The sequence below is a fragment of the Pteropus medius genome, unplaced genomic scaffold (assembly GCF_902729225.1).
Source record: "Pteropus medius unplaced genomic scaffold, Ma_sr-lr_union100, whole genome shotgun sequence".
In the NCBI taxonomy this organism is placed as follows: Eukaryota; Metazoa; Chordata; class Mammalia; order Chiroptera; family Pteropodidae; genus Pteropus; species Pteropus medius.
In genome coordinates this window covers 16,824,370-16,851,594 of record NW_024351073.1, presented here as the reverse complement: position 1 = coordinate 16,851,594, position 27,225 = coordinate 16,824,370, and the positions used below count along the sequence as shown (strand labels likewise).

The 27,225-nt window shown below is 42.0% G+C and overlaps 1 protein-coding gene across 1 annotated transcript in view; it reads left to right on the top strand.

Moving 5' to 3' along the window:
• FBXL7 (F-box and leucine rich repeat protein 7) overlaps positions 1–25,753 on the top strand; it is a 333,789-nt gene extending 308,036 nt beyond the window's left edge. Inside the window, exons 3-4 of the mRNA XM_039842757.1 lie at positions 18,117–18,728; positions 24,960–25,753. Coding sequence (XP_039698691.1) covers positions 18,117–18,728; positions 24,960–25,696 — 1,349 coding nt within the window. The 3' untranslated portion in view covers positions 25,697–25,753. The remainder of the gene's footprint in view (positions 1–18,116; positions 18,729–24,959) is intronic.
• Positions 25,754–27,225: the final 1,472 nt, after the last annotated feature.

Sequence of the window (27,225 nt, the reverse complement as noted above, 5' to 3'; positions counted from 1 at the left end):
TAGCATGAAAGATCATCTACACAGAAAAGTTGTCGTTAAGATAAGCATATTTGAAAAATCAACTTTTTATAAGCTGATCTGAACGACTCGATAAAATGACTCAGGAAACAAAAAATGCAAACACCCTGGTTTTGCACCTGCAATTCTGAAGGCACAGGGAGCAACCATACCAATGTATCAGACAAGCCCAGAAGGTTTATGCCATGCAGTCTGGCCTCATCTATTCAGATACCTGAAAGAGAAACAGGATCAAAGAACCAACAAAATAAATGATTAATGGAAAGAAAAAATAGCAAGAGCCCATAAGATCTTCCTACGAATGGAATTGCTAAGGGATGGAGCTTTTAATGTGCTTATTAGAAGAATGTTAATGGTAATGATCAAAGATAGGAAATTCATCTTTAATTCTACTTTAAAGAGACATACCTAAGAAAATGTCACCATGTATTTCTTCAGGGTCTTTCACGTAGAAATTTGCCCCTGGTACTGAGAATTGTAGAAAATGAAAGAAAGTAGAATATATGAACTCAAGAGCCACTTACTATTGGGGATGGAAAGAGTAACTAGCCCCTAGGAGGACCGTTTTGGGGTGACCCTACTTGGGGTAACCTCTTGTCACCTATGCCCACAAGAATATAATCAATTTATTCACACTAAGAAATAAATGATTGTTAGTACTTTGCATATACCCATTCCAGAGAGAGCCTCATCTTAACCTGAGGTCACAGGAGGGCATCTCTATAGACAAAAGTCCATTACTGAGGTCAGGAAAGGGAAGTTATCCTCACCACTTTTCTCAACGGTAAGCATGATCTTTTCTCACGCAGCTGGCCCTGCACCATCATATTAAGATCTGTATTGAAGAACTGCGAAGAAAGAAGAATCTACTTTCTTGGTGCTTGGGTCTGTCTATACAGTCTGTTCTTGGTGCTCCCAGTAAAGCCAGCTATGGTGACAGAAAGGATGACAGGTGGAGGTATTAAGCAAGAGAATCATTTTTTTGGATAGAAATTTTACATACCTTCTAAATGAAATACTTTATAATTATTAGCAAACTTATCGTGGATTCCTTATTGGACTCAAAGCAACACATGAAAATAAGTCAAGTATATAAACTCTAGAATCTTATGAGCAAACATGGGAGTATGCCACACATATTCCCAGTCAAATAGTAAATGAATCAATGAAACTGAAGCCTGTGATTATAAAAACAGAAGGATTGAAATGTAAACAGTTTGGTTCAAGGAAGGAGAAAATCATTGTTACTATAACTTCTGATAATATTTATCAGCATCTGCCTCACTGACTCAATTGGTAGATTTCCAGTTTTCTTTAGGACACTTTTACTTCACAATTCAAAGGTAAGTTGGATGAATAACTTGTGAAAAGGGCTTAATTGCAATTTAGAACCTTTAGAGGGTAGAGTCCTCTGCATTCTTATTGAAACCAAAATTCTTCCATAAAGTTTCACGTAGAAACCTACTTAACTCCAAAAAAAACTTGTGTATAAAAATGACAGAAACAGAAATAGGTTCTTCAGTGGCTATTCCAATTTCTAGAAGCCATATACTCCATCACCACAGCTAACTGCACAATGAATGCCGGAAGCACCAAATATTTCCTCTCTTTTGTATTTTTTAATTAATAAGTCAAAATTTATTTCCCCACGCAATTTTTTCTAAGCGGACTACAGAACAGTAGCAGAAGCGAGAATCTAATAAAGCCAGAGTTCGATCACATCACAAAATTTTACACAAGGCGCTTTTTGAGTTAGAACCGAGGCCTAGGTCATTCTCCCACCGATAGAAAGTGTTTTGAATCATACTCAGCACAGGGCGCTGAATACTCAGCCATGAATGTAATGGTGTGCTTCGCATTCTGGATGACTTTTAAGCTGCGTTTGATTGCCATGCCTTGCTGTATATTATACAAGCTTATTTTTCCAGGTTAACGTCACTAATTTGAGAATGCAACTTGCATAGGGGGTTTTACTGCAGCAAGCACTCCAGTGCAGCGACTCTGCTTCTCCATTCTTGTCCAGTTTTCCAAACGGGAAAGGTCCCATGCAGCTGCCCCCCACCTTGTCACTCCTAGCCTTCTCTCTGTGCCTGTAAGTGCACAGTGACAGTTCTATATTGGTTGTCTTGCTTTCATGTGTGTTTCCCCCCACCCCCCTTTGAGCATATGTTTAATATTCGAGACAGAACAGGATGTTTAAAGTTGTGGACTTATCAGTTTGTTTTCCTTAGAAGGCACAGATGCCCCAACATACAAAGTCCCAGAGCTCTCAGCAGAAATCCTCATAGCAGAAAGTACCCACCACTGCATCTATGTTTACACAATTATTATTTTCTAAATGGTCTAATGTTTCGAGCCAGCACATTTTCACCATTTGCCGCCATTATGTTGACTGAAGACAACTAAATAATATACAAGGGCAAAAATCAATGCTTTGATTAAAAGAAAAAAGTGTCCAAATGACTTAAGGAAGTTGGTCGAACCCAGCTTTTCACGTGAGATATACTGTGTCCATCTGTTCTGATAATCCCAAAGTATGGCTTAATTAGTGATATGGGTATTTTAGATGTGCGTGTATTTGAGTGGAGAACTTACTTTTTAGGAGAGCATTTGTCAGCTTCCGTTTTAGGGCCCCTCAAATCGTTTTCAAGTAGGTTTCACGTTGGCTTGGTACAGCTCAGCAGACAGCAATACAATATACTTCTTTCACCAAGTCCCCTAAACTGGAAGAAGTAACATTACGTTGTCATTTAGGTCGTTCGGGCTAGCTTCAGTATCTTGCCCCTTTGATCTCCACATAAGCATGGTAGAGTCTCTCAACAAAGTTGTGATGATGTTGATGATGAAAGTTTCAAGTTGTAGGGCTAGTTGATCAAAGGAGAGCAAGCCCTGTGGAACTGACTGGTGACCCCCCGCCCCCATCACCCTCATCCCCAGCCCCCCGCTAAATGTCTGGACTCAAGAGCATTTCAGCAAAAATGCTGGGAGACAAGGCCACAGCAGTCACCACTCCGATGACGGCTGGGTGCCCACCTGCAGAAAATCCAGCAGGGTGAACGCCTGACAGACAAGCCAAATTATTACATTGAGGGGTAGAGGCCATTTCAAAGGATGTATTAAACTCCATGTATAACATTTCAGGAATGAAAGAGTGGAAAATAAGACCTATCCAGGAAAGGAAATGTTTCTTAAAAGATCCAACTCCAAACTCTTTAGTTAAAGGATTCTGACAAATGGCACCTACCTGAAGATCCCTCCTGATTCCTGCCCTCTCTCCCTCTGGCAACCCTGGGTGCAGACTGTGAAAGACAGGAGTGGCAAGAAAGGTGCTTACGTGTAAACACCCAGAAATCTGATTAAGGCTCTCCTTGTCCTTTGATATTCTGGCACACTTCCTTCTAGAAAGAGCAATACCACCTTCTTGGTTGATGTAATTCTTATTCTGCCCTCTGTCCTCTATACACACATGAAAACAGACTATTTCTGACTAGCAACAATTCTTCCTTAACTTCATGCAAAAACAGGAAGGGGCTAGGGGAACCCAGAATTTATTTAGATGCTGGATTTTTTTACATGATCTTAGTTCTTAATTTTGAAAGCTAGAAACATTAATAGATATGTTGGAGGAATCTCCTCTAAAAGAGATTGTAAAACTTTACAATGTAGCACCTGCCTTAGTGTTTTGTTTTGTTTTCTTTCCCATCCAATTCAATTTTTTAATAACAGGTTAGCAGTCGGAGTGTCACTACTTCATTCAAACAAGTCCGGCACAGGGACAGTAGAATATATTCTGGTATCTCCTGCCCTTTCTCAATCTAGGGATCAGAATTGTTGTTAATGCCTTTCTCTCTATGTAACTCATAGAGAGTACATTTTTACAGCCTATGAAAAGAGAAGGGAAGAAGTGGACATTTTTTTCTAAGGTTGGCACATCTTATGATAGTTGCTGCTTTTCAAGGTGCAATATGTTAGTATCTTGAAATCTTCATAGTTTTGTATTTTTACTAATCAAAAATATAGGACTACTTCAAACATTATTTTTCTTGGCTGCTTTGATTTAAAGATGTATTCTTGCATTTTGATATGTGTATTTCTAAGATTTGAGCCAGATTTGTTCATACTAGGTTGTCTATTAGTCAAATGTAAGTTGCAAAAGATATTTTTCTGAAATTTTATATACTTGTTCACCGTGATGGGAAGACACCATGCTTTTTCTTCCCTATTTTGATTATGTAGCAATGCCAAACTCTAAAGAGGAGTAATTATAAACACTTTGTGTATTTCGTGGCAAAAACAGAGGTTCCTTATTATGACTATTAGGTAGATTATGGATGTGATGGGTTGCCTCTAATTTTATTTTGGTTTTTACACAATAAAATCATAAAAAATAAAATGATTTCCAGGGATAAAGGAGCACCCTGGTCAAAGCTCAATGCTATTTCCAGGTGTATAAAATACAAAAAAGAAAGTTCCTTTAATAACTATGTTTGCTATCTTGCGTATTAATCTTGGTCAAGATGTTACTAAATTTTTCCCCAAGAAAACAAAATTTTATAAGTATTGACTGTATTTATGTGGGTTATTTTTTAATAATGGGAAAAGTGTATCCTTTAGTTAACATGACTGGCCAAAGAAGAATGTAAAAAAATACAAATATCTGACCATTTCTTTGTGGCTTGCACTACTCTGTGCTGTATTTAAGTACCATAATAATCAGTTACTGGATATTCAGCTGTATTATTTCACAAGTCTTTTGACATGGCCAAAAAAAACCAGATTGGCCATCCTGCAAAATGCTTTTTTAATCGTCTTTTTATTTGCCTGATCCATAAAGCAACACAAAGAAATCTTTTGGCTATAAACCATGCTTTTTTATTGTTCAAAATGACCTAGAGTTAATTCCAAAACAATCAAATTTCACTTTAAAGTCTAAAATTAAGGTACCGTTTTCATCTTATTTTCCTTTTTTTGAACCATTTTAAGAGATTTGATCTTAACCAAAAAGGACTAGCTTATTGCTTGGAGGCTAGTCTGTACCGGCATAAGGAATTTATTTTAAGAGAGTTCATATTGAATGAACCAAAATAATTTCTACCTCAAGGCTTCTATCTGGTCAACCTCTGATGAATGAATCTGAAAATATTTTTGTCATTTCGGGTAATCATCGCTTTTACTAATTTAATAGAGGGATATTTTAAAGCCAAATGAACAAATGTAACAACAAAACATCATGAGGAAAATTCAAGCCACCAGCCTGGAATATAATGTCGGAGTTTTAATATTTGCTGATAAAATTGGTATTTTAAGTTCAAATCTAAACTTATGAAGATAAACAAAGCGGTCCACCTATGAGAGCAGTGTGAGTATCTCAGCATGGATTGGGCAAAGGGCAGGATGGAAGGGATGCGCCCAATCCACTCATGTGCCCTCACCCCTATGCTGACCTATGTCACAAGGTCCAACCATAGCTTCTAGAGGGAACCAGAACTGCAACCTACTGAATATGAAACAGCCTGGTATATGACATTTAGTAGTTGCCCCTTACCCACGGTTTCTGTTTTCCCAGTTTCAGTTACCTGTGATTAACCTCAGTCCAAAAATACTAAATGGAAAATCCAGAAATAAGAAATGCATACGTTTTAAATTGCCTGCCTGAGTAGCTTGATGAAATCTCTGCCTCCCCGCTCCATCCTGCCAGGATGTAACTCATCCCTTTGTCCAGCATCTTCATGCTGCGTATGCTCCAGGTCCACCAGTCACTTGGCAGCCATCTTGGACATCAGACTGGTTATGAGAGAGAAAGAGAGAGACCACATTACATAACTTTTATTACAGTATATTATTCTAATTTTTCCATTTTGTTATTAGTTATTATTGTTAATCTCTTAGTGTGCCTAATTTATAAATTAAACTTTATCACAGATATGCATGGATAGGAAAAAATATTTGGGGGTCTGACACTATCCACGGTTTCAGGCATTCACTGGGGGTCTGGGTACGTGTCCCCCACAGATAAGGGGACACTATCTATATAAATGATGAACCAGAATCTACCATTTTGTTTGCTTTATGACTAAGTAGAAGTGTCAATTTTTGGTTAAAAGCATAGGTTGTCCAGAAAAACAATCTTAAATAGAGAACATCTCCAGTGCATCAAATATGTACTTACTCCCCACTGGGCTCCAAACTCCACCCTAAGCGTGTTTTCTGAATGATCTTGGGATTAAATAGGAGTTTTAAACACTGACTAATGCCACATGTTATAATTAAGAGCCAAGGTTTAGATTTATTTTTTCGATCTTGATCCAAATACTATTAAGAGATATAGTCAATAAATATAAATTTATAATTATCTTCCTAAAGAGAAATATGACCCAGAAATGATGGACTCATTGAGATGTAGGTAATTAGAAAGTTGACGAGAGGTCCTAATTCTACAGAGAAATATTATGCAGCTGGTATGGAAGGGTTTCCCAGAAATATTTCAATTTGCTTAAATTCTATTCTGCAGCTGAATTTCCAAAAGGTTATTATTAATTTCCATTTAAAATGAGGCCTTTCTAAAAAATAAATAAGTTTTGAAAAAGAAGATAATCAGTCCCGAATTGGGGCCATGTGAGCCAGCCATGTAAAGTCTCCCCCTCAAAACCCAGGAGCCTGTTGAAAAGCCAGTTTTGGTGCTTCTGAGTAGTGTGTCTATTCCCCAGAAAAGCCCCACCCTGTAGGGGAACCCTGGGGTCTCTCAGGAAGAGATTATGAACTTGGACTGTAGTAGGCCCAGGAAACTCCCCAGCAAAAGGCATCCCTCCACCCACCAGGATGCAGAGACCCTCAGCAAGCAAGTAAAACAATATTTAAATGTACTACGTTCCTTTCATTGTTGCCTTCTCTGTTTGCTAGTATAGAGAGAATAAAATGTTTCCCCACATCATTTGGTCATTAGTTTTCCCAAGCATTTAAAAATGATAATAGGGCTATTATATTTACGAGTCAATACTTATATAGTACTTAAAAAGATATCTTGTAGATAATACATGCTTTAGACATATTTTTACATTAAAAGAAATTGTAAATAATTTAAACAACGGCAAATTACATTTTCAGATAGCCAAGGAAACTCAAGGATTCGCTTTGCTTGAAGAACATTCTGATTCATTATTGATTTTTTACATGTTCATAAGTTTACTGTGGTCTCTCTTTTTCTCACAAGAAAGTTGAATTTGTAAGCTATACTGTCGCTCCTTGTGGGGGCCGTTTCTGCTGTGAACTGAAAATTTATGTTTCTCTTTACCAGAATCTAAATTCAACACTATAATATGTATTATGCACTTTGAAAGATGCAAACATTGGAGGTTCATAACTATTCATGGGGAAATAAGGCAAAAGCAATATCTGACAATCGAAGATAGAAAACAATTAAGGCAGCCATTTAAGTGCAACTTGAAGGTTGAGAATTATAGATTGCAGGCCCTTTCATGAAAATCTGTGTGTTTCTTCTCCTGTCAAGTTAAGAGCTGACTCACTTCCCCAGCTTTACAGAGTTACCCATGAGCTCTCTGGAGGACAGTGAATAAATATTACTGTCTTTTCTGCACTTCGAAGGAAAAGCCAGTCCTGATCGCTACAATTGATGTGCAAATCAGTTCCGGGGTGGGGGGCGGGGGAGGGAATTCCTGCTCCATAATGGGTAAATAAACTTAAATAGAATAAGTCCTAAAATTATAGGCCAATGTAAAAAATGTTATTCTTTTTTATTTATTGTGTATTTTCAAGCGTCATTGTCATTGGGAGTGAGCGGCATGTATCATGGAAAAAAAGCACCAAGAATTTGTCTGTGAGTCACTTTAGACTACGTGAGCTGCAAGAGGTCGCTTTTGTGTGTGCATGCGTCTTTTCAAACATCTTCTAAGTAATCTCATTAAACTAGGTGTGTGTGTATTACCTTCAGCCTAAATTAAGTGGAGGGGCAGAGAAAAAAGGCCTGAAAATGAAATGCTAATAAAGCACGGGGAGGTTCCAAATTCTTCTTCATTCTGAAACATCTGGTTCCTCCAAGTTGTTCCTACAAATATTTCCCACTGGAACCGAAAGAAAACTGAAAGGGATTTGTTACAGGTCCAAGCGAAGGACATTTTCTTTGATGCCTTAGTGAAACCGTGTCTGGGTGGCCGAATCCAGGTGAGACTCTGGACTGACTTAGAGATGAATGAGACAGCACCTGGCCTCCAGGTGCTCACAGTCTAGTGGGTGGAGAGACACTGTGTGAAAAGGGCCATGGGACAGACATTTGAATTCAATGGAAACACTAAAAGTAGCTAAGTAATTCAGCCTGGGTGGATCTGGAAAGGCTTGACAGAGAAGCCGACATCGTACTGGGACTGAGAAACAACTGAGAATCTACCTACCAGTTGGTCTGGAGGAGTAGACCTTCTGCGCTTGGAGAACAGCATGAACAGGTGCTCTGATTCGTAAATGTTGGGGAAAGGTCTCCTAGACACTCCAAAAATTAGACTTTATTCCCCGGGCGGCGCTCAGTACAACGCCTGGCACGTAGGAAACAGTAAAAAAAGTGTGGAAAGAAGCATATTGGTGTCCAGGGAATACAAAGTGCCACAAACCAGGTGGATTGGAACAACAGAATTTATTGACTCACAGTTCTGAGACTAGAAGTTCGTAATCAAGGTGGTGGCAGGGACATAAAGGAGGACACTTCCTCGCCTCCTTCAGGTCCTGATGGCCCCAGATGTTCCTTGGCTTATGGCAGCGTAACTCCAATCTCTGCCTCCATCTTTAAACTGCCATCTTACCTCTGTATCTGTGTGTTTCTTTGTCTTCTCTCCATGTGTCTCTGTTTTCTCTTCCTATAGGGACACCAGTCACGTTGCATTAAAGGACCACCTTAATCGAGTATGACCTCATCTTAATTTGATTACATTTTCAAAGATTCAATTTCTAAATAAGGTCACATTCACAGGTACCAGGGGTCAGGACTTCAACATATCTTTGTGGGGAACAGTTCAACCCACAAAATAGGAATGAGCCATTCACGGTTTGGGTGCTGGGAAACTAGACCATATTTTACAAAGTTAACTTTAAATGCAGGGCAGAAGCTCCAGTGCCCTTGGGGGACGAGGGCTGTTATAGCATTGTCCAGTAGAATTCTTTACAGTGATGGAATTATTCTATATCTATGCTGTCCAGTATAATAGCCACCGGTCACATGTGGCTAATGAGCTCGTGAAATGTGGCTAGTGCATCCGACGAGCTGAATTTTTAGCTTAATTTTAATAAATTTAATTTCCGACAGCCACATGTGGCTGGTGGCCACCATATTCAACTGCACTGGTCTAGCAACGATGCATTTAATGTTTGAGAGAGAGACAGAAATCAAAAGAGCTTGGTCTCTACTGGAAATCATTGGGTTTCGGGAGTCGTTAGCTTATAGGCAATCGCTGAAGCCGTGTGAGTGCATGAGCCCACCCGGGGGAGGCCCGATGCTGACAGAGAAGACGAGGATGAAACTCTTGGGGAGCACCACAGAAGAGGGTGAGCAAATGGGACCTGAGAAGGAGAAAGGAAAAGCAGAAGGGAGAGAATGGTGCCTCAAAAGCCACAGGAGGAATATCAAGGAGAGAGCAGTCCAGTATGTCATAGAAAAACAGATTTATCAAATAAACTGTGAGAAGAGCTTTCGCAATTACAATACCATTTTACCGATAAATGCAATGGCTGTATTTCGTTAACCAAGAGTAAGTATATTGTGCTCTAACCATGGATTTTCATTTTTAGTCTCCCCTCTCCCTCCTCCAGCCCCCTCTTGCTGACCTGAAAGACATTTCAAAGGTTTTTGGAGGCAACAAGAAGAAATTTATAAAGATGGGACTATACTAGGGAACTCAGAATAATATGTCCCTAAAAACATAGCCCCACGGCAGGAGAGTTCAGAATTTCTTCCCCACGGAGTCCTCAACAGAGGCTGTATAATTTTTCTTAGATGCCTCTGCTGACAGCAGTATTACTTTCCATAGGCTGTCTACCTACTCTGTGAAGTGGGTGGAATTTTTTCTGGTTTACAAAAGTAACCTGTGGCTCGTGAAGTTTCAGTGACTTGCGCGTAGTTGAGCAGAGGCAGGAGTTCAAGTTCATCTGTCTTCTGTGTTCTTTCCACCTGAACAGCATATCCTGAACTTAAGACATTCACAAATGCTGTCATGGTTTTTGTTCCTTGGCTCACCTTCTGCACTTATTCACTCAATGTTTTGTTTTGTTTTTTTAAATAAACTTAAATTATTGTTTAAAAAATAAATATTCCAACATTACCTTACTTAGAAAACTGGTATCACTTGCCATAGAGGATGATTTTTTAAATAAAAATAAATTATAAAGAACAATAAAAATCCAAAACAGTAAAAACATTATTAAATGCTAGCTAAATGCTGGTGTCTGTCAAAGATCTTGAATTTGAGGCCAGCTTTAAAAAAAAGAAGAAGGAAAAATTAACAAATGTTGAAGGAGATTCTAAAATCATGCTCTACCATAAGGAGAATGTCACTTTCCTTTTGAGAAAGGTGGCATCTAACAGCAGTGGATGAAATATCTCCCAGGATTGAAATGTCCTGCTTTCCGTTAGGGAATAAATAGTATAAGATCATCTCCCTTTGCTATTTTATATATAAGAAGAAGGAGGGAACTAAGAAATTATTGCTTCAACACAAAATAAAACCATCAGGAGACTGGTGAATTATAATCCAGGACTCATATAGTTTCTGAGGCCACCCGATATTGCCTCAAGCATAAATTTCCTGAAAGGTCCTTTCGAGGTAGTCATGTTACAAACAAAATCAAACTCACTGTAGATCCAAAGATGCCATGCTGTACATTTCATTGATGATATTGATGACATTTAGAACAACGTGACCGAAAGCTTCCTTAGCAGGAATTAAATTCCTTCTAGAGGAGATAAGGGGAAAAATAACAGGTGGTCAGGTCAGTTCAGAGCCAGAAACTAGGTGACATTGGAGAACTGTCGTTCAAGCATAAATCAAGGGCCAGGCGTTGGACTGGACCATGTGCTCTGATAATAGAGGCGCCTTGTCATCCTCGTGAAGATCTCAGGGCTCTCGCCGTACCTCGACCCTCATGGGACTAGTCCAGGTGACTGATGAGGCAGGGGGTTTGGTCTTGGACAAAAGTCTTAGCCATAATCTGATCCTGTGGGTGCCACCTTCTAGATGACCTTACCAACGAGAACCCAGAATTCCTTCAGGCAACTCCTCCAGACAAAAGGCAACATTAACCTTGTCTATGTAAACTTTTACTTTATAGCGACCATTACTTTAGGTGTGTACACGACATGAACCCCATTAAGAAAATATATTTTGAAATCAAACAAGAAGGAAAAAGATCCTTCGGATGGTATTTTTTTTCTTCACTAGCTAGGTTTTCTAGATCTATTTTTTTAAGCTTGAGTTTAAACTAAGAAAAGAAACCTTGCTTTTCATGGCAAGAGTTCTTGGGTAGAAAGACCACTTATAATGGAAAGCATCTTGCACAAAACTTTTGGTAATCAGAGAGGAAAAATTCAGAGTAGCTTTGTAAATTTTGACTTTGAAAGGCCAGTATAATGTAAATATTTCTAGAGTGTAAACAGCAGTGGTTTGAAAATAAAAACTTAAACAAAACAGGCAGCTATCTAGTTAGAAGAAAATGTGTCTAATAAGCATGTGTGTATGAGATGCCTTGAATATTTTTTATCCTGTACTGTAATTACTAAAGATGTAAAATTTCCAGGACTCCTGAAACCATGAGAAAAAAAAAAGTTTATAGGTTTTTTAAAGACAGTTATACTTTTTGGTATTCTTTACATATTTAAAGTAACTTAAGAACACAAAACATATTATTCTCATGTAAATTACATACTTGGAAATGTTTTAAATAATTAACGAAGCCACAAGCTTTTAAACTTTAAAGAATCAACTATCTCTTAGTTCAAACAACAGTTGACAATGTCAGTATAAAAATGTAGAATTATAATTTTTTGACTTAGAATGTCCATTGTGTCAAAGATTATACTGATTTTGAGAAAATCTGAAAGCTCAACAAAGATATTGTTTAATTCAAATGTTTTGACTACTGAGAGATTCATCGTCTTCACCTTGGGCTCCCAAAGACGGACCTTTTTCTCAGACTTGGACAAACGTCTGTTCTTTACCATCTGGATGTTGTGTGATTTGAGTACATTCTAACAGAGGCGTTTTTCTCTCTCACGAAAGGATACAAGAAATCGGAGAGGCCAGCATCTAGGCTGAGGAGGTACTTTAATTGGATTGCGGTACAGAAAGGAGGTAGGCTAGGAATTTGGTTTATAATCTAGTCAAATGCAGAAAACGCCTCCCTTCCGAGACCCCAACTGGGCATGCAGGTTGCAGCAACAATGTGTGTGAAATGATCCAATGAATGAAGGAATTGTTGCTTGCTTTTCTGCCCATTAACCTATAATCCAAGAATCTGCCACAGCCCAACCCACAGAATTTTCACACCCAATGTCTCTCCTTGTGTATTCCTTGCAGTCCATCTGTATATTTTCCTGCAAGTATCAGCACTATGTGGTTCTTCTATTCTGTTTCAGTCTTTTAAATTTATCCAGCTTCTGAATATCATTAGGAGACACAGGCCACAAAATTCACATCCTATTGCAAAAAATATGTGATCATTTCTCCTTTAAACTCTCCCATTCTGCTTTCATGATACACGAGTTCATCTCTGTCTTAGGGTCTTACATATTCATAATCGACAACTTCTTTTCTCATTCTTATATTTGAAATTAACCAGACGTGTCCTTTTTTGCAGATTTTTCCTCTGGTAGCTTTATCTGTCTCTCTGTCTGCCCCTCCATGCACCCATCCATCCACTGCAAAGTAATTCATAGAATCCACCTTTAAAAGATCGCGTTATCAGGTCTCATACTTATTCTTGAAAAAAAGTTTGCTCAAAGAATGTCTACAGGGAAAACAGTGGTCTTGGTAGGTAAGAAAGCCACTTGACCTTTACATTCTAGAAATATTTCATGTTTCGAAGATGTATTCCTCTCCTAAGAGCTTGGGCATCCCTTTTTCCTGATATTTCAGAGGATGTTTTATCTTCAAATAAATGATTGAGAGCCCTTTGTGTAAACCTCTGTGCAATGTGTCTTGCCAAGAATGCTTTGCGAGTGATATCTGCTCCTTATGCCGATCTGGCTACCACAGAAGAAGCAGGAAAGAAACGCCATTAAACAAACTACTCTGTGCCATTTCATTATGATCCCCACTTCCAGTTATCAAAAGGACTAGGCAAAATTTCAAGACACCTGATGTGGGCATCAACAAATTTCATCCGTGATAGAAGCTTTTGGAAATGTTTATTCCATTTGGCACTTTTTGCAAATTATGTTATTTTCCCTGCTCAAAGTCTGGCAGTGTAGAATCCTTCCATGTGCTATTTATGCATCTCACCACTTGCCTAGGGTGGAAAGTCAAGAAAGATAGAGCATAATGGATAATTTTTATATAAATGCATACAATGTATTAAAGTTAGTAATAATATTCTCTCAGAATGATTGTTAAATGGTGTTTTAGCCCATCATGTATTACCTTAGTGCTGAGATAAACAGGCCAAATTCACCCTCAAGACATCAGGTAGGCAGAAATTCACTCGGAATAGGTATTCAGATTTGAAAATACATTCATGCCTACAAAATATTCTAAATCCATATTCTAAATTCCAATAAAGTCAGCTTTCTTTCTGCTTCTGTTTGTATTGCAATGTCATAAGGCCGGGAGGAGGGTTCCAGCCTCCTCTTAACTCTATCATCTTAATAGTTATCCTTGATCCTATTCTCACTGTGTGTCCAGATGTCAGGGCATCAGCATCCTTGTTTCTAAGCTCTACCAGAAAAATTAGCAGCTGTTGCCAATGTCCATTTAGCCGCCAGTCCTCTGAAAGGAACACAGGAGAAAAAAATCTATGTACAGAGTTCACTAGGTCCCTGCAGACCCCTATCTGAATGAAATGTGCTACTCGGGAGGTGGTCTGATCCTTATTTGATTTTGAAGTCATGCCCTATTTTCCTGGCAAATAAACATTTACATTCTGGGCTTCTCGATAGTTTTACATAAAAAACTTTTGTTTTTATAAATCAAGCCTAGTGGCAGTAAACAGCTCTTAGTATCGAAGGGTGAGACAGACTGTGTGGCAAGACATGTGCATTTTATCCAAATTAACATTTATTTCCAAATTAAAATATGTATGTGCATATGTGTGTGTATTGGGGAAATATGAATATATAGTAAATATATGTATTATATATTAAATATGTTCAACATAAATATATATTAAGGATATTAAATTTATATATTTTATATTTGTATAAATATATATTTGTGTAAAATATCAACAAAAGATATTATATGACAACTTCTAGGTATGCATAGCTCTAGTTATCACTAGTCTAAGTCCATTCGGGCTTTTATAGCAAAACACCACAGATGGGGTGAATTACAAACAACAGAGATGTATTTCTCAAAGGTCTGGAGACTGGGAAGTTCAATGTCAAAGTGCTGCTAGATTTGGTGTCTGGCGATACCCAGTTCCTCATAGTCAGCCACCTTCTCGCCATGACCTCACAAGGAAGAAGGGGAGAGGGAGCTCTCTGTGGTCTCTTTCTAATCCCATTCGTGGGGCCCCCCCGCTCATGACCTAACATCACCTCCCCAAAGCCCCACCTCCTAACACCGTCACCTTCATATGACAGGATTTCAACATATGAATTTTTAGGGCAGACACAAACATTCAGACCATGGCAGTACTCTTCATTCTTTATTTTTTTAGTTATCAGGTGCTATTTATTCAATTATGACAAATTATATTCTTTCGAAACTAGGAGTTCTTGACCTGCTGAAGAATAAGTAGGAAGGAACCAGAGAATCACGGTGTCTGCTCTGGCAAAAGAGACATCCAGCTTTCCTGGCAGAGTCTCCTGGACTCTGCCGATTGTCTCCCCACTCCTGTGAGCAGCACAGAGCCACCAGAATGCCTGCTGAGAATCCTGCCACCGAGCTCTGGGAGGGCAGGAGAGCTATCACCATGCTCCTGACTCCTTTTCAGGGCAGAATGTCCTCACTAGTGTGCAAGGCTGCCATCTCTATCTGAGTGTGAATTCCGTTACCACTGGCTATGATTATTGGCAAAGGAAAGAAAGAAAAAACGGAAAGCGTTACTAAAAGCTCAGCGGTGCTAGGCAATCTGGACGCGCTCCTGCTCCACCCCTCAGTGCTGGGAGCATCGAAAGTGAAGAAAAGGCAACCCCTTACAGATGCAGCTAGCTCCCAGGCTCCCAGCCCCTTACAGATGCAGCTAGCGCCCAGGCTCCCACTTCCACCCCCACCAGTACTATCTCATCCTCAGGTGCGAGCTCACGCTGCGCTGGTGCCCCCAGAGCGCTGCTGAGTATCCTCTCTTTCAAGATGAATAGAACCTCAGCAGGTGGGAGGGAGATCAGAGTCCTCATCATTGCTAAAAGCCAAGATTGCCCTTCCTTTTGGGCTCAGAATAGGTTGTCCCCTGCTCAAGAAAAACCCAACTTCGGAGACAGTTCCCAGAGTTCATGCAATGATGAAGGTTAGGACTGGGGTAGTTTTGAAATCGCGAATTGGTTTACACTTAAGGTTTTCCTTAAAGACTTTCTGTTTATTTTAACTGATTACAAAAGTGGGAAGTACATGTTTCTTTTCTTATGAATGGTTTAAAATGCAGCATGTATACCACCTGGGATAGAAAAGTACATACCAAGCTAGAAATTATTAGTTTTGAAACATATAAATATTTCTAGTCAACTCAAGACATTTATGTGCACCTACTATGTATCATAAACCTTACCAGTTGCTGCCAGGACACAAATAAGAAAATGACTGAATCCTTGTCTCAAAGGAGTTTTGAGTGTAATAGGAGGCAGTAATGCTGTATAACAAATCACTCTCCAACTCAGTATTTTAGCTCACACATTTGTGGCTCATCTGGGCATTGCCTGACCCCAGCTGGGCTGGGTTGAGTTCAGCTGCAGGTTGGGGCTGGTTCTGTCAGCTCCGTGGGCCTCTCATAGCCCTAAGACCAGTGGACTAGCCAGCCATATTCTTTTCATGATGATGGAAAAACACCAGAGGGCAAGCCAAGCCACACCGACAGCTTTGGGCCCATCACATCCCCTAGCATTTATTGGCCAAAGCAAGTCACATGGCCAAGCCCAACATCACTAGACCAAGGAAATATACTCTGCCTGGGAGGAACTGCAAAGTCACATGACAAAGGATGTGGGGATTACAGGGAGGGATGCAGAATTGAGAAAAATAATACAATCAAGCACAATAGGGAAAGATAAATTCACAAATGACTATAGAACAAGGAGTGGGGATTGTAAAAGGGAAGGAACTAATTATCTCTCAAAGACACCAAGAAAATGTTGTTAGAGGAGGTGGCATTCACACTGAGTCACAAAAGGTGTTTGTATTTGAAGAGGCAGACAAGGTGGGGGCAGAGGGGCTTAGAGGCAGACAATAAATCACAGACCTTCATAAGCAAAGCTGTGGATATGTGAAGGACAAGGTTAGGTCATAAAGGAGTAAAAGAAAAAACTTATTGTGGTACAAAACTACAAAGTTTTCTTGGGTAAGAAAACTACAAACACGCACTAGGTGGAGATGTAGGTGTCAGAATTTCTTGCGTTGTATGTGACTGCCGGCAGTTCTTTGAAAAGATGAGTGCTTGAAAATTCCCAAGGTATGAAATGTGGAAACGTAGACGGGGATAAAACTTTTTAAGTCTTTATAGCTATAATGAGAGCTGTAAATGACCTACAAATCATCTAGCCTAACTCACTATTTTACAGACAAAGAAATTTGTGTTTTGGAAAGAAAGTCTCTGTCTCTGTATTTCTTTGTCTTGTCTGTCTCTCCTTTCTGTATGTATACCCCAAATATATGTATATATACCCAAAATATATATACATTGGTCTGTGTAAAACATATAAATATATTTAGAGAGAATAAATGTCTTCCTAGATAAATATATCATATATATAAACTATATAACATTTATAGAGAATAAATTCTTTCTCATATATATATATATTGAGGTTGGGGGGTATGAATTGAGAAGATTCCTTAAAGCAGCTTTCTGAAGAACTTAATCCCTCATAAACTTAAAAACCACTGTGCCGTCATCAAGCCATGTGTCTCATCCAAGAAACAATATGACTCACATTCAAATGAAAAGGGAAAGGCTTGTTAATGAGAACAAAAAATTGATATTATCACAGATATTCAAGGCCTGAAAGTACCATCTAAAATCTAACAGAAGAAGCAGGGTGCTCCCCAGGCCCGGGCCCCAGAGTTTAGGGTACCCTTATCAAGAGACGGAGGACTGGATGTGAAGGGGACAGGTAGGAGCAAAGACAGCAAACTTCATCTGTACCCACTGACCTGACTTCCTTTCTGAAACATTCTCCTCGTTTGTAAATGAAGCGTATTTTCTGCCTAACCAAAATGTAATTAGGACATTAAATCAGTTTGTGTTCATAATATACAGAGTTTCCTCTCAGAATAGAAATAATGAAACTTTGAAGTTGTGCCCTTTGGATAATCATCAATAGTGCAGATCAGAGGTCAGCAAACTACGGCCCTCAGGCCAAACGCAGCTGGTTTGTTCTTATAAAACAAATTTTATTGAAACTGCCACGCCTGTTCGTTTACATATTGTTTATAGCAGCTTTTTGCACAACCGGCAGGTTGAGTAATTGCCGCAGAGACGGAGCCCATATGGCCCGCAGCGCCTCCAACATTCCAAATCCGGCCCTTTACGGAAAAGTTTGCCCACCCTGGTGCAGATGACGGATGGGCGCCTTTCTGGGACGGGTGAAACTTGCATGAGCTTCTGCTTCCAGTGATGGAGTCCGCAGGGTCGGCGGGGATGGGTATCAGTGGAAAGAGAGTGTCACCCCGCACCTGCCTCCTTCCGGGGGCGCCACCCTGACTGTCATTAACCCTTTCCCCTCTGTCCTTTGGCAGACTCCGACCTGAGCATGCGCACACTCAGCACGCCCAGCCCAGCCCTGATATGCCCACCGAACCTGCCCGGGTTTCAGAATGGAAGGGGCTCGTCCACCTCCTCGTCCTCCATCACCGGGGAGACGGTGGCCATGGTCCACTCCCCGCCGCCGACCCGCCTCACCCACCCTCTCATCCGGCTCGCCTCCAGACCGCAGAAGGAGCAGGCCAGCATCGAGCGGCTCCCGGACCACTCGCTGGTCCACGTCTTCTCCTTCCTGCCCACCAACCAGCTGTGCCGCTGCGCCCGCGTGTGCCGCCGCTGGTACAACCTGGCCTGGGACCCGCGGCTCTGGAGGACTATCCGCCTGACGGGCGAGACCATCAACGTGGACCGCGCCCTCAAGGTGCTGACCCGCAGGCTCTGCCAGGACACACCCAACGTCTGCCTCATGCTGGAGACCGTGACGGTCAGTGGCTGCCGGCGGCTCACGGACAGAGGGCTTTACACCATTGCCCAGTGCTGCCCCGAACTGAGGCGACTGGAGGTCTCGGGCTGTTACAACATCTCCAACGAGGCCGTCTTTGACGTGGTGTCCCTCTGCCCCAACCTGGAGCACCTGGACGTGTCAGGTAAAGGGCCACTGGCCTCCCATCAGTGGGTCCTTCCCAAGGCATCATCCCAAAGAAGTAGATGACATTGGCACCGCGGGAGGCACCGCTCCTTGATAGCCATTAGAGATGGAAGGTGGGAAGGAGGGAGGCTGAGTTCCAGAGAAACTGTCTCTATGTAATCAGGACCCCAGAGGCCAGACATGTCCCTTTCATCAAATGTCTACCAGAAGTCCTTTTGGCAGTTCACCTTAGCATGACTTTTAAGTGTCTTTCCTCCCCGTACCTCTCACGATTGTCACAGCAACCAAGTATCTACTCACAGGGAAGTAGAAACAAAGTACCTAACTCAAGCTTGGGGAGTCTAGATACCACCCTTCCGTCCATCATCCATCAGTTATTGCTCGGCAGCCCCGAGACCTGATCTGTGGGCTGTGCCTGTGATTGCGATTTCGCAGACATTGGGGAAAATCTATCCTGGTCAAGTGTCTCGTTATGTTTCACCCCTACTCTCCTCAAATGAGGGTTGATTCTGTATCTTTTCTTAAGCAGAATTCTCGCGTAGTGCAAAAGTAAGGCCTATCGATGGAGCCATTAGTCCTTTTAAAAACTGAGGGAAATCCCAGCATAGCTGCTTTGCTCTAAAACTTCTCTCAGGCAGGAAGAATTAAAACCCAGACTCGCACTTTGGCGCCAGACGTGGATCCGGCCAGACTAACAGCCTCGCTTTATCTCGTCTGCCGCCCAGTCAAAAAGACGAACATTGGAGAGGCTCGAATGTAAGATGCATCAGGGAGTTAGAGAAATGAACAGCGCAAGCCACAACCTCAGGGATTGTTGGGAGGGGTCGAGAAGTAAAACCCACTGTAATGGGCAAATAAACAGAATTTGGAGTTTGCAAGCGTCTGAGGTAAATGATACCCTCCAACAAAACCCGAGGTAAAAGCCAGCTCTCTCGGCTTTTGAAAGCCGACATCTGAAAATATTTCAGATGACAGTCAATTATTTTTTGCAGATTCTTTCCCTTGCTGGAAAGCAACTCTTTGCTCCCCTTCTTCAGCTGGCTTCAGTACAAAACCATAGTAACCGTATGTTCAGTCGTGAGCAGCCATTGGCATAAAGAAGCAGGAAACGAAGAGGTTTTCTTACATTTTCCCCCCGAGGAATTCTGGAAAGAGAAAGCTTTGTGATGTGGTGGAAACTCGTTTCAAACCTTTGTGATCTGGGACAATTCACAGCTTTCTCTAGCTGCGTTTCCTCTCTCTGGTTAAGGGAGGGGTGGGGAAAGGCAAGAGACTGGATTCTTTAACATTCTAAGATTCTGGGCATTGTGGGCCTCTTTTATAAACACCTCATTTTCTTTTCCTTTCTCCAATTAGAAAATGATTTATTTTTGGAATCCCCATCTTGGTTAAAGAGGCTCCCCCTACACCCTTAACGCAGGCTGTGTGTAATTGTGCCCTCATTTTCGGAGTCCCGTTGAAATTCAGAAATGCAAAAACTACTTTGGCCCTTTGGGAGTGGAAATTTCTGGGCTTCTAGCCTGGGTGAGTGGACCCCGCTTCGCCCCCTTGACTAACCATTGTGAGTCTCAGTGCCCTTCCTCTGCACCAACCTGAGTAACTTGCACATCCAAATATATTTCTATAGCTTCCTTGCATGTCTCCCCACCCACCCCCCATCATCAGTACACACAGAGACTAAAACAAGGGGAATCTGTAACCTAAAAGCACAGAATTCCAGATATGGAGGAAGCAGTAATAGGTTTTCATCCTTGGGGCTTGTTGAAAGTCCCAACAAGCCTTAAGGATGAATTTGTCATCACCACCGCGGAGAGGTGCCCTCCAGTTATGAGGAAATCTGGAAACTGTTATACTGATACAGAGATGCCAGAGGTGACTTCATCTTTGCCTTGTTCTCCTTGGTTTTTACAGCTGGCCTTGATAGTGGCCACCTTCTCAAAGATGGTAAACTTGACTGTGGAACACTCATCAGTGGTCAAGAGCTTAATTCCCCCGGAGACCATGAGACTGTTTCTCCCATTCCCAACAATGCAGAATATGCCCACCTGGAAAGCTGTCTTTAAAAGTCATTGAAAATTATTTGAACTAGCTGTAGTGTTTTCTCATGATCACATGTTACTTCTTATTAATGTTTAGTCAGAGTTCTCCAGAGAAACAGAACCCATAGTGTGTGTTTATGTATGTATGGGGCGGGGGAGATTTTTTTTTATGAAGAATTGGCTCAGAGAACTGCTGAGGCTGAGAAGTCCCATGATCTACCAAACTGGAGCCCCTGGAAATCTGGTGGTATAGTTTAGTCCAAGTTTAAGGTTCTTAGAACCAGGGTTGCTGAGGGTGTAAGTCCCAGTCTAAAGGAAGCAGAAGACCAATGTCACAGCTCAAACAGAAGGCAGAGAGAGAAAATTCGCTTTTATTCTGTTTGGGTCCTCAACATTTAGATTCCCACCCACCTTAAGGAGGGCAGTCTGCTTTCCTGAGTCCACTGATTGAAATGTTAAGATTATCTGGCAACACTTAGAAATAATGTTTAGCCAAATATTTGGGCACCTCATCATCCACTCAACTTTGCTCACAAAATTAACTATCACAATTAATACCTTTAAACATCAGTGGAGTATACTGAACCAAGCAATTTTCAAAATATAAAATATAATTATTGCCAATTAAATTGCTTTAAAACAGTCCTTTCCAGCTGGAGACCTGGAGTCCTTCCTGCTTCTCTTCCAAATTCTGTATCTCCAACCAATTCAATCCTGTCCAGGTGATTCTGTTTCCCCAGGACCTTGAGTTAACCCCCTCTCCTCTACCTGTCTACATAGATGCATGCTTCTCTAACCACTCTCCTTATACTCATCTCAACCCCATCATGAAGACACGAAGAAGATATTTGTGAAAGCTGAACCAAATCTGAAATTCATTGAAAAACATACAAAAAAAACCCCCACAGATTTGTTCAACCCATATTGACCATTCCCTTTTTAGCAATGGTCATACCCCCTACCCTGAATGTTAAGGCAGCACCCCTCCCCACGCCGACACCCATGACCTGATCCCAACCGGCCATTCCTGCTCAGCCTTCATTAAATCCTCTCAGACACCCTTCGTTCCGCGGTACAGACACTCCTCACTCCACCCTACCCTACCCCCTGCCCATGCTTTCTTGTCTCTCTACTACGTGGGCTCCATATCTATATATCCAGGTTGCTTCTCTCTTTCAAGAATTCCCTTGCTGATGTCCCCACTTCCAAGACTTCTGATTTCTCAGGGTCCAAATGCTCACTTCATGTTGATGCACCTCCCGTCAAGTTCATCAATGCATGCCACATCTTAGTCATGTCTTACCACCCCTCCGATAATTGAAGCCTTGGATTACTAGTCGAGAAACTTTGCCCTAGTCTAGCTGTACAAATCACATAATCTCACTGAGCCTGAGATGTCTCCTCTTTAAAAAACGAAGGTTAAACTGGGTGATTTCTAAGGTTCTCTCTATGTCTGTAATATATGAATTCATGAACTGGCCATAGAAATTACCTAGCCATGGGCCAGTTTTTGTTTTTTTTTTTTAACTTTTAACCCAAACTTAGCAAATCAGTAAGAATTAAAGCTAAAGTTAAAAATTATTGATCTAAAGTAATAAAAGCATATCAAAATAGCTTCTTTACCAAAACTGAGCTCAACTAGTATTTTATTAAATTTGGGACTCATTTTCAAAAACAAGATAAACATTTCCTTGGACCAAATACAGTATCGTTCCTAGAGGGCAACAGATTTCGCTTGTTATTTTAAATATATATACAATAAACTGAAACTAAGAGTTTAGGAACAAAGTTTGTCACATACTCTTGAAAAACGAAGTGTCTTCACAGGCATCGGAGGTGGGCAACCACAATTGTGGACCTAGAAATCCAATATAAGTAAATGATATTCACTCTAAAAAAAGAAACTCAAAACAAAGGAAATTTCAAAGCTAAAGGTGAGGGGTGCCAACCACCTTCCACAAAACCACAGAGCCCACGGAGGCAGCACCGGCAGCCTCTGGCGAGTTGCATTGTTGTTCTCCAGAGTTGCGCTGTACGCTTTACTCCTTCCTGAAGTTCTTTGGCTTGGTAGCACGTGGCTTTTGAACCTCATTACTCCAAGGACCTGAATTTTACATGAGTTTCCTGGGCAGCCTGCCCCGTCAGCACTAATATGCAGCTGCTCAGGATCCTCGGGTGTTACGTGAGCAGCAAGGCGCAGAGGTGCCCGAGGTGAGGCTCCTGGCTTTAGACCTGCCAGTGGGATTAGGGAAGAGGAGTAGAGAGGAAATGAAAAATATATATACAGACTATATAGTGGAATGAACTACATATACATATGCACTTATTTATATAATACATGTTAGCTATGCATATTAATTCTTTATATTTACATGATAAAAATATACTGTGCACATTTTACAGAGTAATATACAGTGAACTGAAATATACAATGAAATGAGTGTTTCATATGTTATATATAAATATTTAATAATTTATAATATATAGTACAAATATATCTAATTTATACACATACATATTCTTGGGATTAGAAACACTGCTTAGAAAGGCATCTAAAGATACCTTCCTGAGCATTAATTTCTTTATCTGTAGAATGGACTGTTTTAAGAGTCAGGTAAAAAAAAATTATTTATAAAAGCACTTTGTTAACTTCACAATTCAACACAAACAAAAGGCATTATAATCAACTATAAAATAGATAGCTGTTTTTCAATGTAGATATATGTCAGCCAGGGTCAAAGTTCTAAGGACATTTAAATATTCAAAGTTGGATTATCTTACCTGATCTTCCTGTAGAAGACTCTTTTCACTCTATAAACCATTCATTCATTCATTCATTCATTCATTCAACAGATATTTACGGAGCACCAGCTGTGAACCAGGTGTGAGGGATATAGCAGTGAACAGCCCAGAATCCCTTTTCTCAGGAACTGGCATTCTAGAGTGAGGTCAGCAAATACAAAAGTGAACAAATAATATATAATGCCACAAAGTGACAGAGAATACTGAGAATAAATGGGAATCAGGAGGGGAATACTAGTTCATTGGGATGATGAGGGATGCGTCACCATCGGGCCATCTGGTAGAGCACTGCCCAGTGCACTGAGCCTGAAGCAGGAGGGTACCTGAGGTGCCTGCAAATCAGCAGGGAGGCCAGTGGGGTTGGAGGAGTGGGGTACAGGTTCTCGAGTCCCCCTTAGACTTTAGGTTTTACACTCTGAGTGAGACGGGTGCCATCCAAAGGCTTGGAGCAGAGTGACGCTGTTGCATTTGTTTTCCAGAATCTCTCCGACAGCTGTGAGGAGACCAGGGGGTGAAGGCAGGGCAGAGACGCTGGCTGATGGGCCAGAACAATAATCCAGACGACACAATTGTTCTTCCTTCACCATGGAGGGTTAAAGTGACACACACACCTCCACCCCTGCCATAGTCACTTTAATAGACTCACACTGCATGTTTTTCTCAAGCGTTTCAGAGCCTGCCTGTATCCCTCATCTGACTGCACCCTCGTTATCTCTCTGTAGTGGAGGCATGCCAGCTGTTCCCTCCTAGGCCGGAGAGGAAGGTCTTGAGACAGCAAAGTTAAGACCCTGCCTGAGGCCATAAAAAGGAGACTTGAACCCTGTGTGACTCCCAAGCCCGAGTTTTTTCTGCCAAACCAAGGTCAGGGCCAAACTTCTCTCTCACACTTCTCTTCCTTGGATCAGAGAGTTACCGGACCATCTCATGGGTAGAACTAACCTTTACCGAGCTTCCGGAACTTTCCAGGGCCAGAGCAAGATGTTTACACACATCGTCTCATTTCTTCTTCACAGCTACCTTGCAGGGAAAGTTAACATCCTAATTTTAAGACACAGGAAATACTCAGAAGGCTTGATTTGCCCAATTTCTGGCAACTAGCAATGGATCTGGAAATGGAACCTGGTCTTTGATTCTGATTCTGAAGCCCACAAATTCCCTTAACCCCAGATAATCCAAGTACTTGAACAATCAAAGGAACATGGAGTAGCCATTCTTGCTGGTCTTCTTTGCAGGGGCTGAGAAGGGAAGGGTAACGTGAGCACGTGGCTCTCGGAAGGGCAGGAATCCATACCAGCCACCCTCCCCCCGCCCCCCACCCAGGCTTAGTGACCTCCCTATCCCCCATTGCCAGAAGTTGCTCTGAGCACGTGTTCTGTCTCTTTATGTAGGATGCTCCAAAGTGACCTGCATCAGCTTGACCCGAGAGGCCTCCATTAAACTGTCCCCCTTGCATGGCAAACAGATTTCCATCCGCTACCTGGACATGACGGACTGCTTCGTGCTGGAGGACGAGGGCCTGCACACCATCGCGGCGCACTGCACGCAGCTGACCCACCTGTACCTGCGCCGCTGCGTCCGCCTCACCGACGAGGGCCTCCGCTACCTAATGATCTACTGCCCGTCCATCAAGGAGCTGAGCGTCAGCGACTGCCGCTTTGTCAGCGACTTCGGCCTGCGGGAGATCGCCAAGCTGGAGTCCCGCCTGCGGTACCTGAGCATCGCGCACTGCGGCCGCGTCACCGACGTGGGCATCCGCTACGTCGCCAAGTACTGCAGCAAGCTGCGCTACCTCAACGCGAGGGGCTGCGAGGGCATCACGGACCACGGCGTGGAGTACCTCGCCAAGAACTGCACCAAGCTCAAGTCTCTGGACATCGGCAAGTGCCCACTGGTCTCTGACACGGGCCTGGAGTGCCTGGCCCTGAACTGCTTCAACCTCAAGCGGCTCAGCCTCAAGTCCTGCGAGAGCATCACGGGCCAGGGCCTGCAGATCGTGGCGGCCAACTGCTTCGACCTCCAGCTGCTCAACGTCCAGGACTGCGAGGTGTCCGTGGAGGCTCTGCGGTTTGTGAAACGCCACTGCAAGCGCTGCGTCATCGAGCACACCAACCCTGCCTTCTTCTGAAGGGACAGCTTCCGTCCGGCGCTATCTTCAGACAAACATGAACGAGATGAAATGTTTTGGTTTTGTTTGTTTGGTTTTTTTTTTTTTTTTTATGCAGCATATGTGGCATCTAGACACCCACTCATAACAGTTCTTTTCTTCCAGGAAGGTTGCCTTAGGCTGCCTTGACGTCTGACTTTTTTTTTTTTTTTTTCCTATTTCATGGGTCACAGAGGTCAAGGAAAGGAAGGGCGGGGACAAATTTCTATTATAGTAAATGGGTTTTTTTTTGGTCAGGTCGTTCATAGGCAGTTTCTGTTCTCACGAAAGATGTGTCTCAGAAAGCCGATGGCAGTGTCTTTAGAAACGCCCTGTTCTCTCTCTGTCTCACTCCTCCTGGCCAGGTCTTCGGGGTTCTACACCCCCATCCCTCCTACTCCCCGCCCCCACCAGCAGCAACAAACCATTAGAAAAATAATGCTCTCCAGACCTCCTCCTCTTCAAAGGCCTGGATTGGCCAAAGCCACACTCTTCAATCCAACCCCCAAGCAAATTCTTGTTAAATTAATGTCTGGTCTATATACGCAGTACTTCCAAACCCTTTTAAAGACTCGCAAGCAGGATGGTGGAAGAGGAGACCTGAATTCCGCCCCCAGCCCTGCCACTTACTAGCTCAGTGACCTAGGGCAAAGCACTTGACCACTCTGGGCTCTAGCTTCCAGCGCTGAATTAGAGGCTATCCAGCTTGTAGATTAGCTTCATGCCCGTTTTAGAATGGAGGGAACTGAGATGTCGCTAAACAAGCACCTTGGCATAGAGCACACGAGGCCTCTACCTCTGCCAACGGTATACATTCTGTGGACGCTTAAAGGAGGTTCGGATGTGCCAACGCCAGTGTCCTGTATGCCCTTCACTCCGATCTGAGTATCCCCCCCGCATCCCTATTTGTTCCGACGGTTGAGTCTCTTGGGCACCTTCTCCCACCCAGCTAGATGGATGGTTTCTGTGCACAAGTGCTTTCAGCATCAGCCTACTTCACACCACCATAAAATTCCTAATCACAAAAAAATAAGAAGAAGGATAAGAATAATAAATAAAAATTCCTAATCTCAGCAAAGCCTACACCCGCCCAGGCAAATTGATCTTTCTGAGTGTTTTCAATAGGAGTTAAGACCCTCAGAATTTTTAATTAACAAGCGAGACCCAAGAGAACACATGTCCTCCAAGATTTTTCTAATCCCAGTGCACACGTGGCCTGCATCAGGCACATCTGCCCTGCAGCTGACAGGAACAGACGCCACGGCTCGTTGTCATTCAGATCACATTTCTACTTTTCTCATCTATTTATTTCTTTGTGCATCCAGACTTCATCACACGAAGCCTATTGGGGTTAAGTCGTAAGCATTTAATTGTGCAGATTGCCACCTTGTGTGCCTTCCCTTGTAGCTGTCTGCATGTTCTCTGTCAGAGAGTGCACGGCAGACTTCCAGGTGTTTAAATACTGTTTACTCAAAAATGCCAGACGAATGGAAGAAGGAACACATTGATAA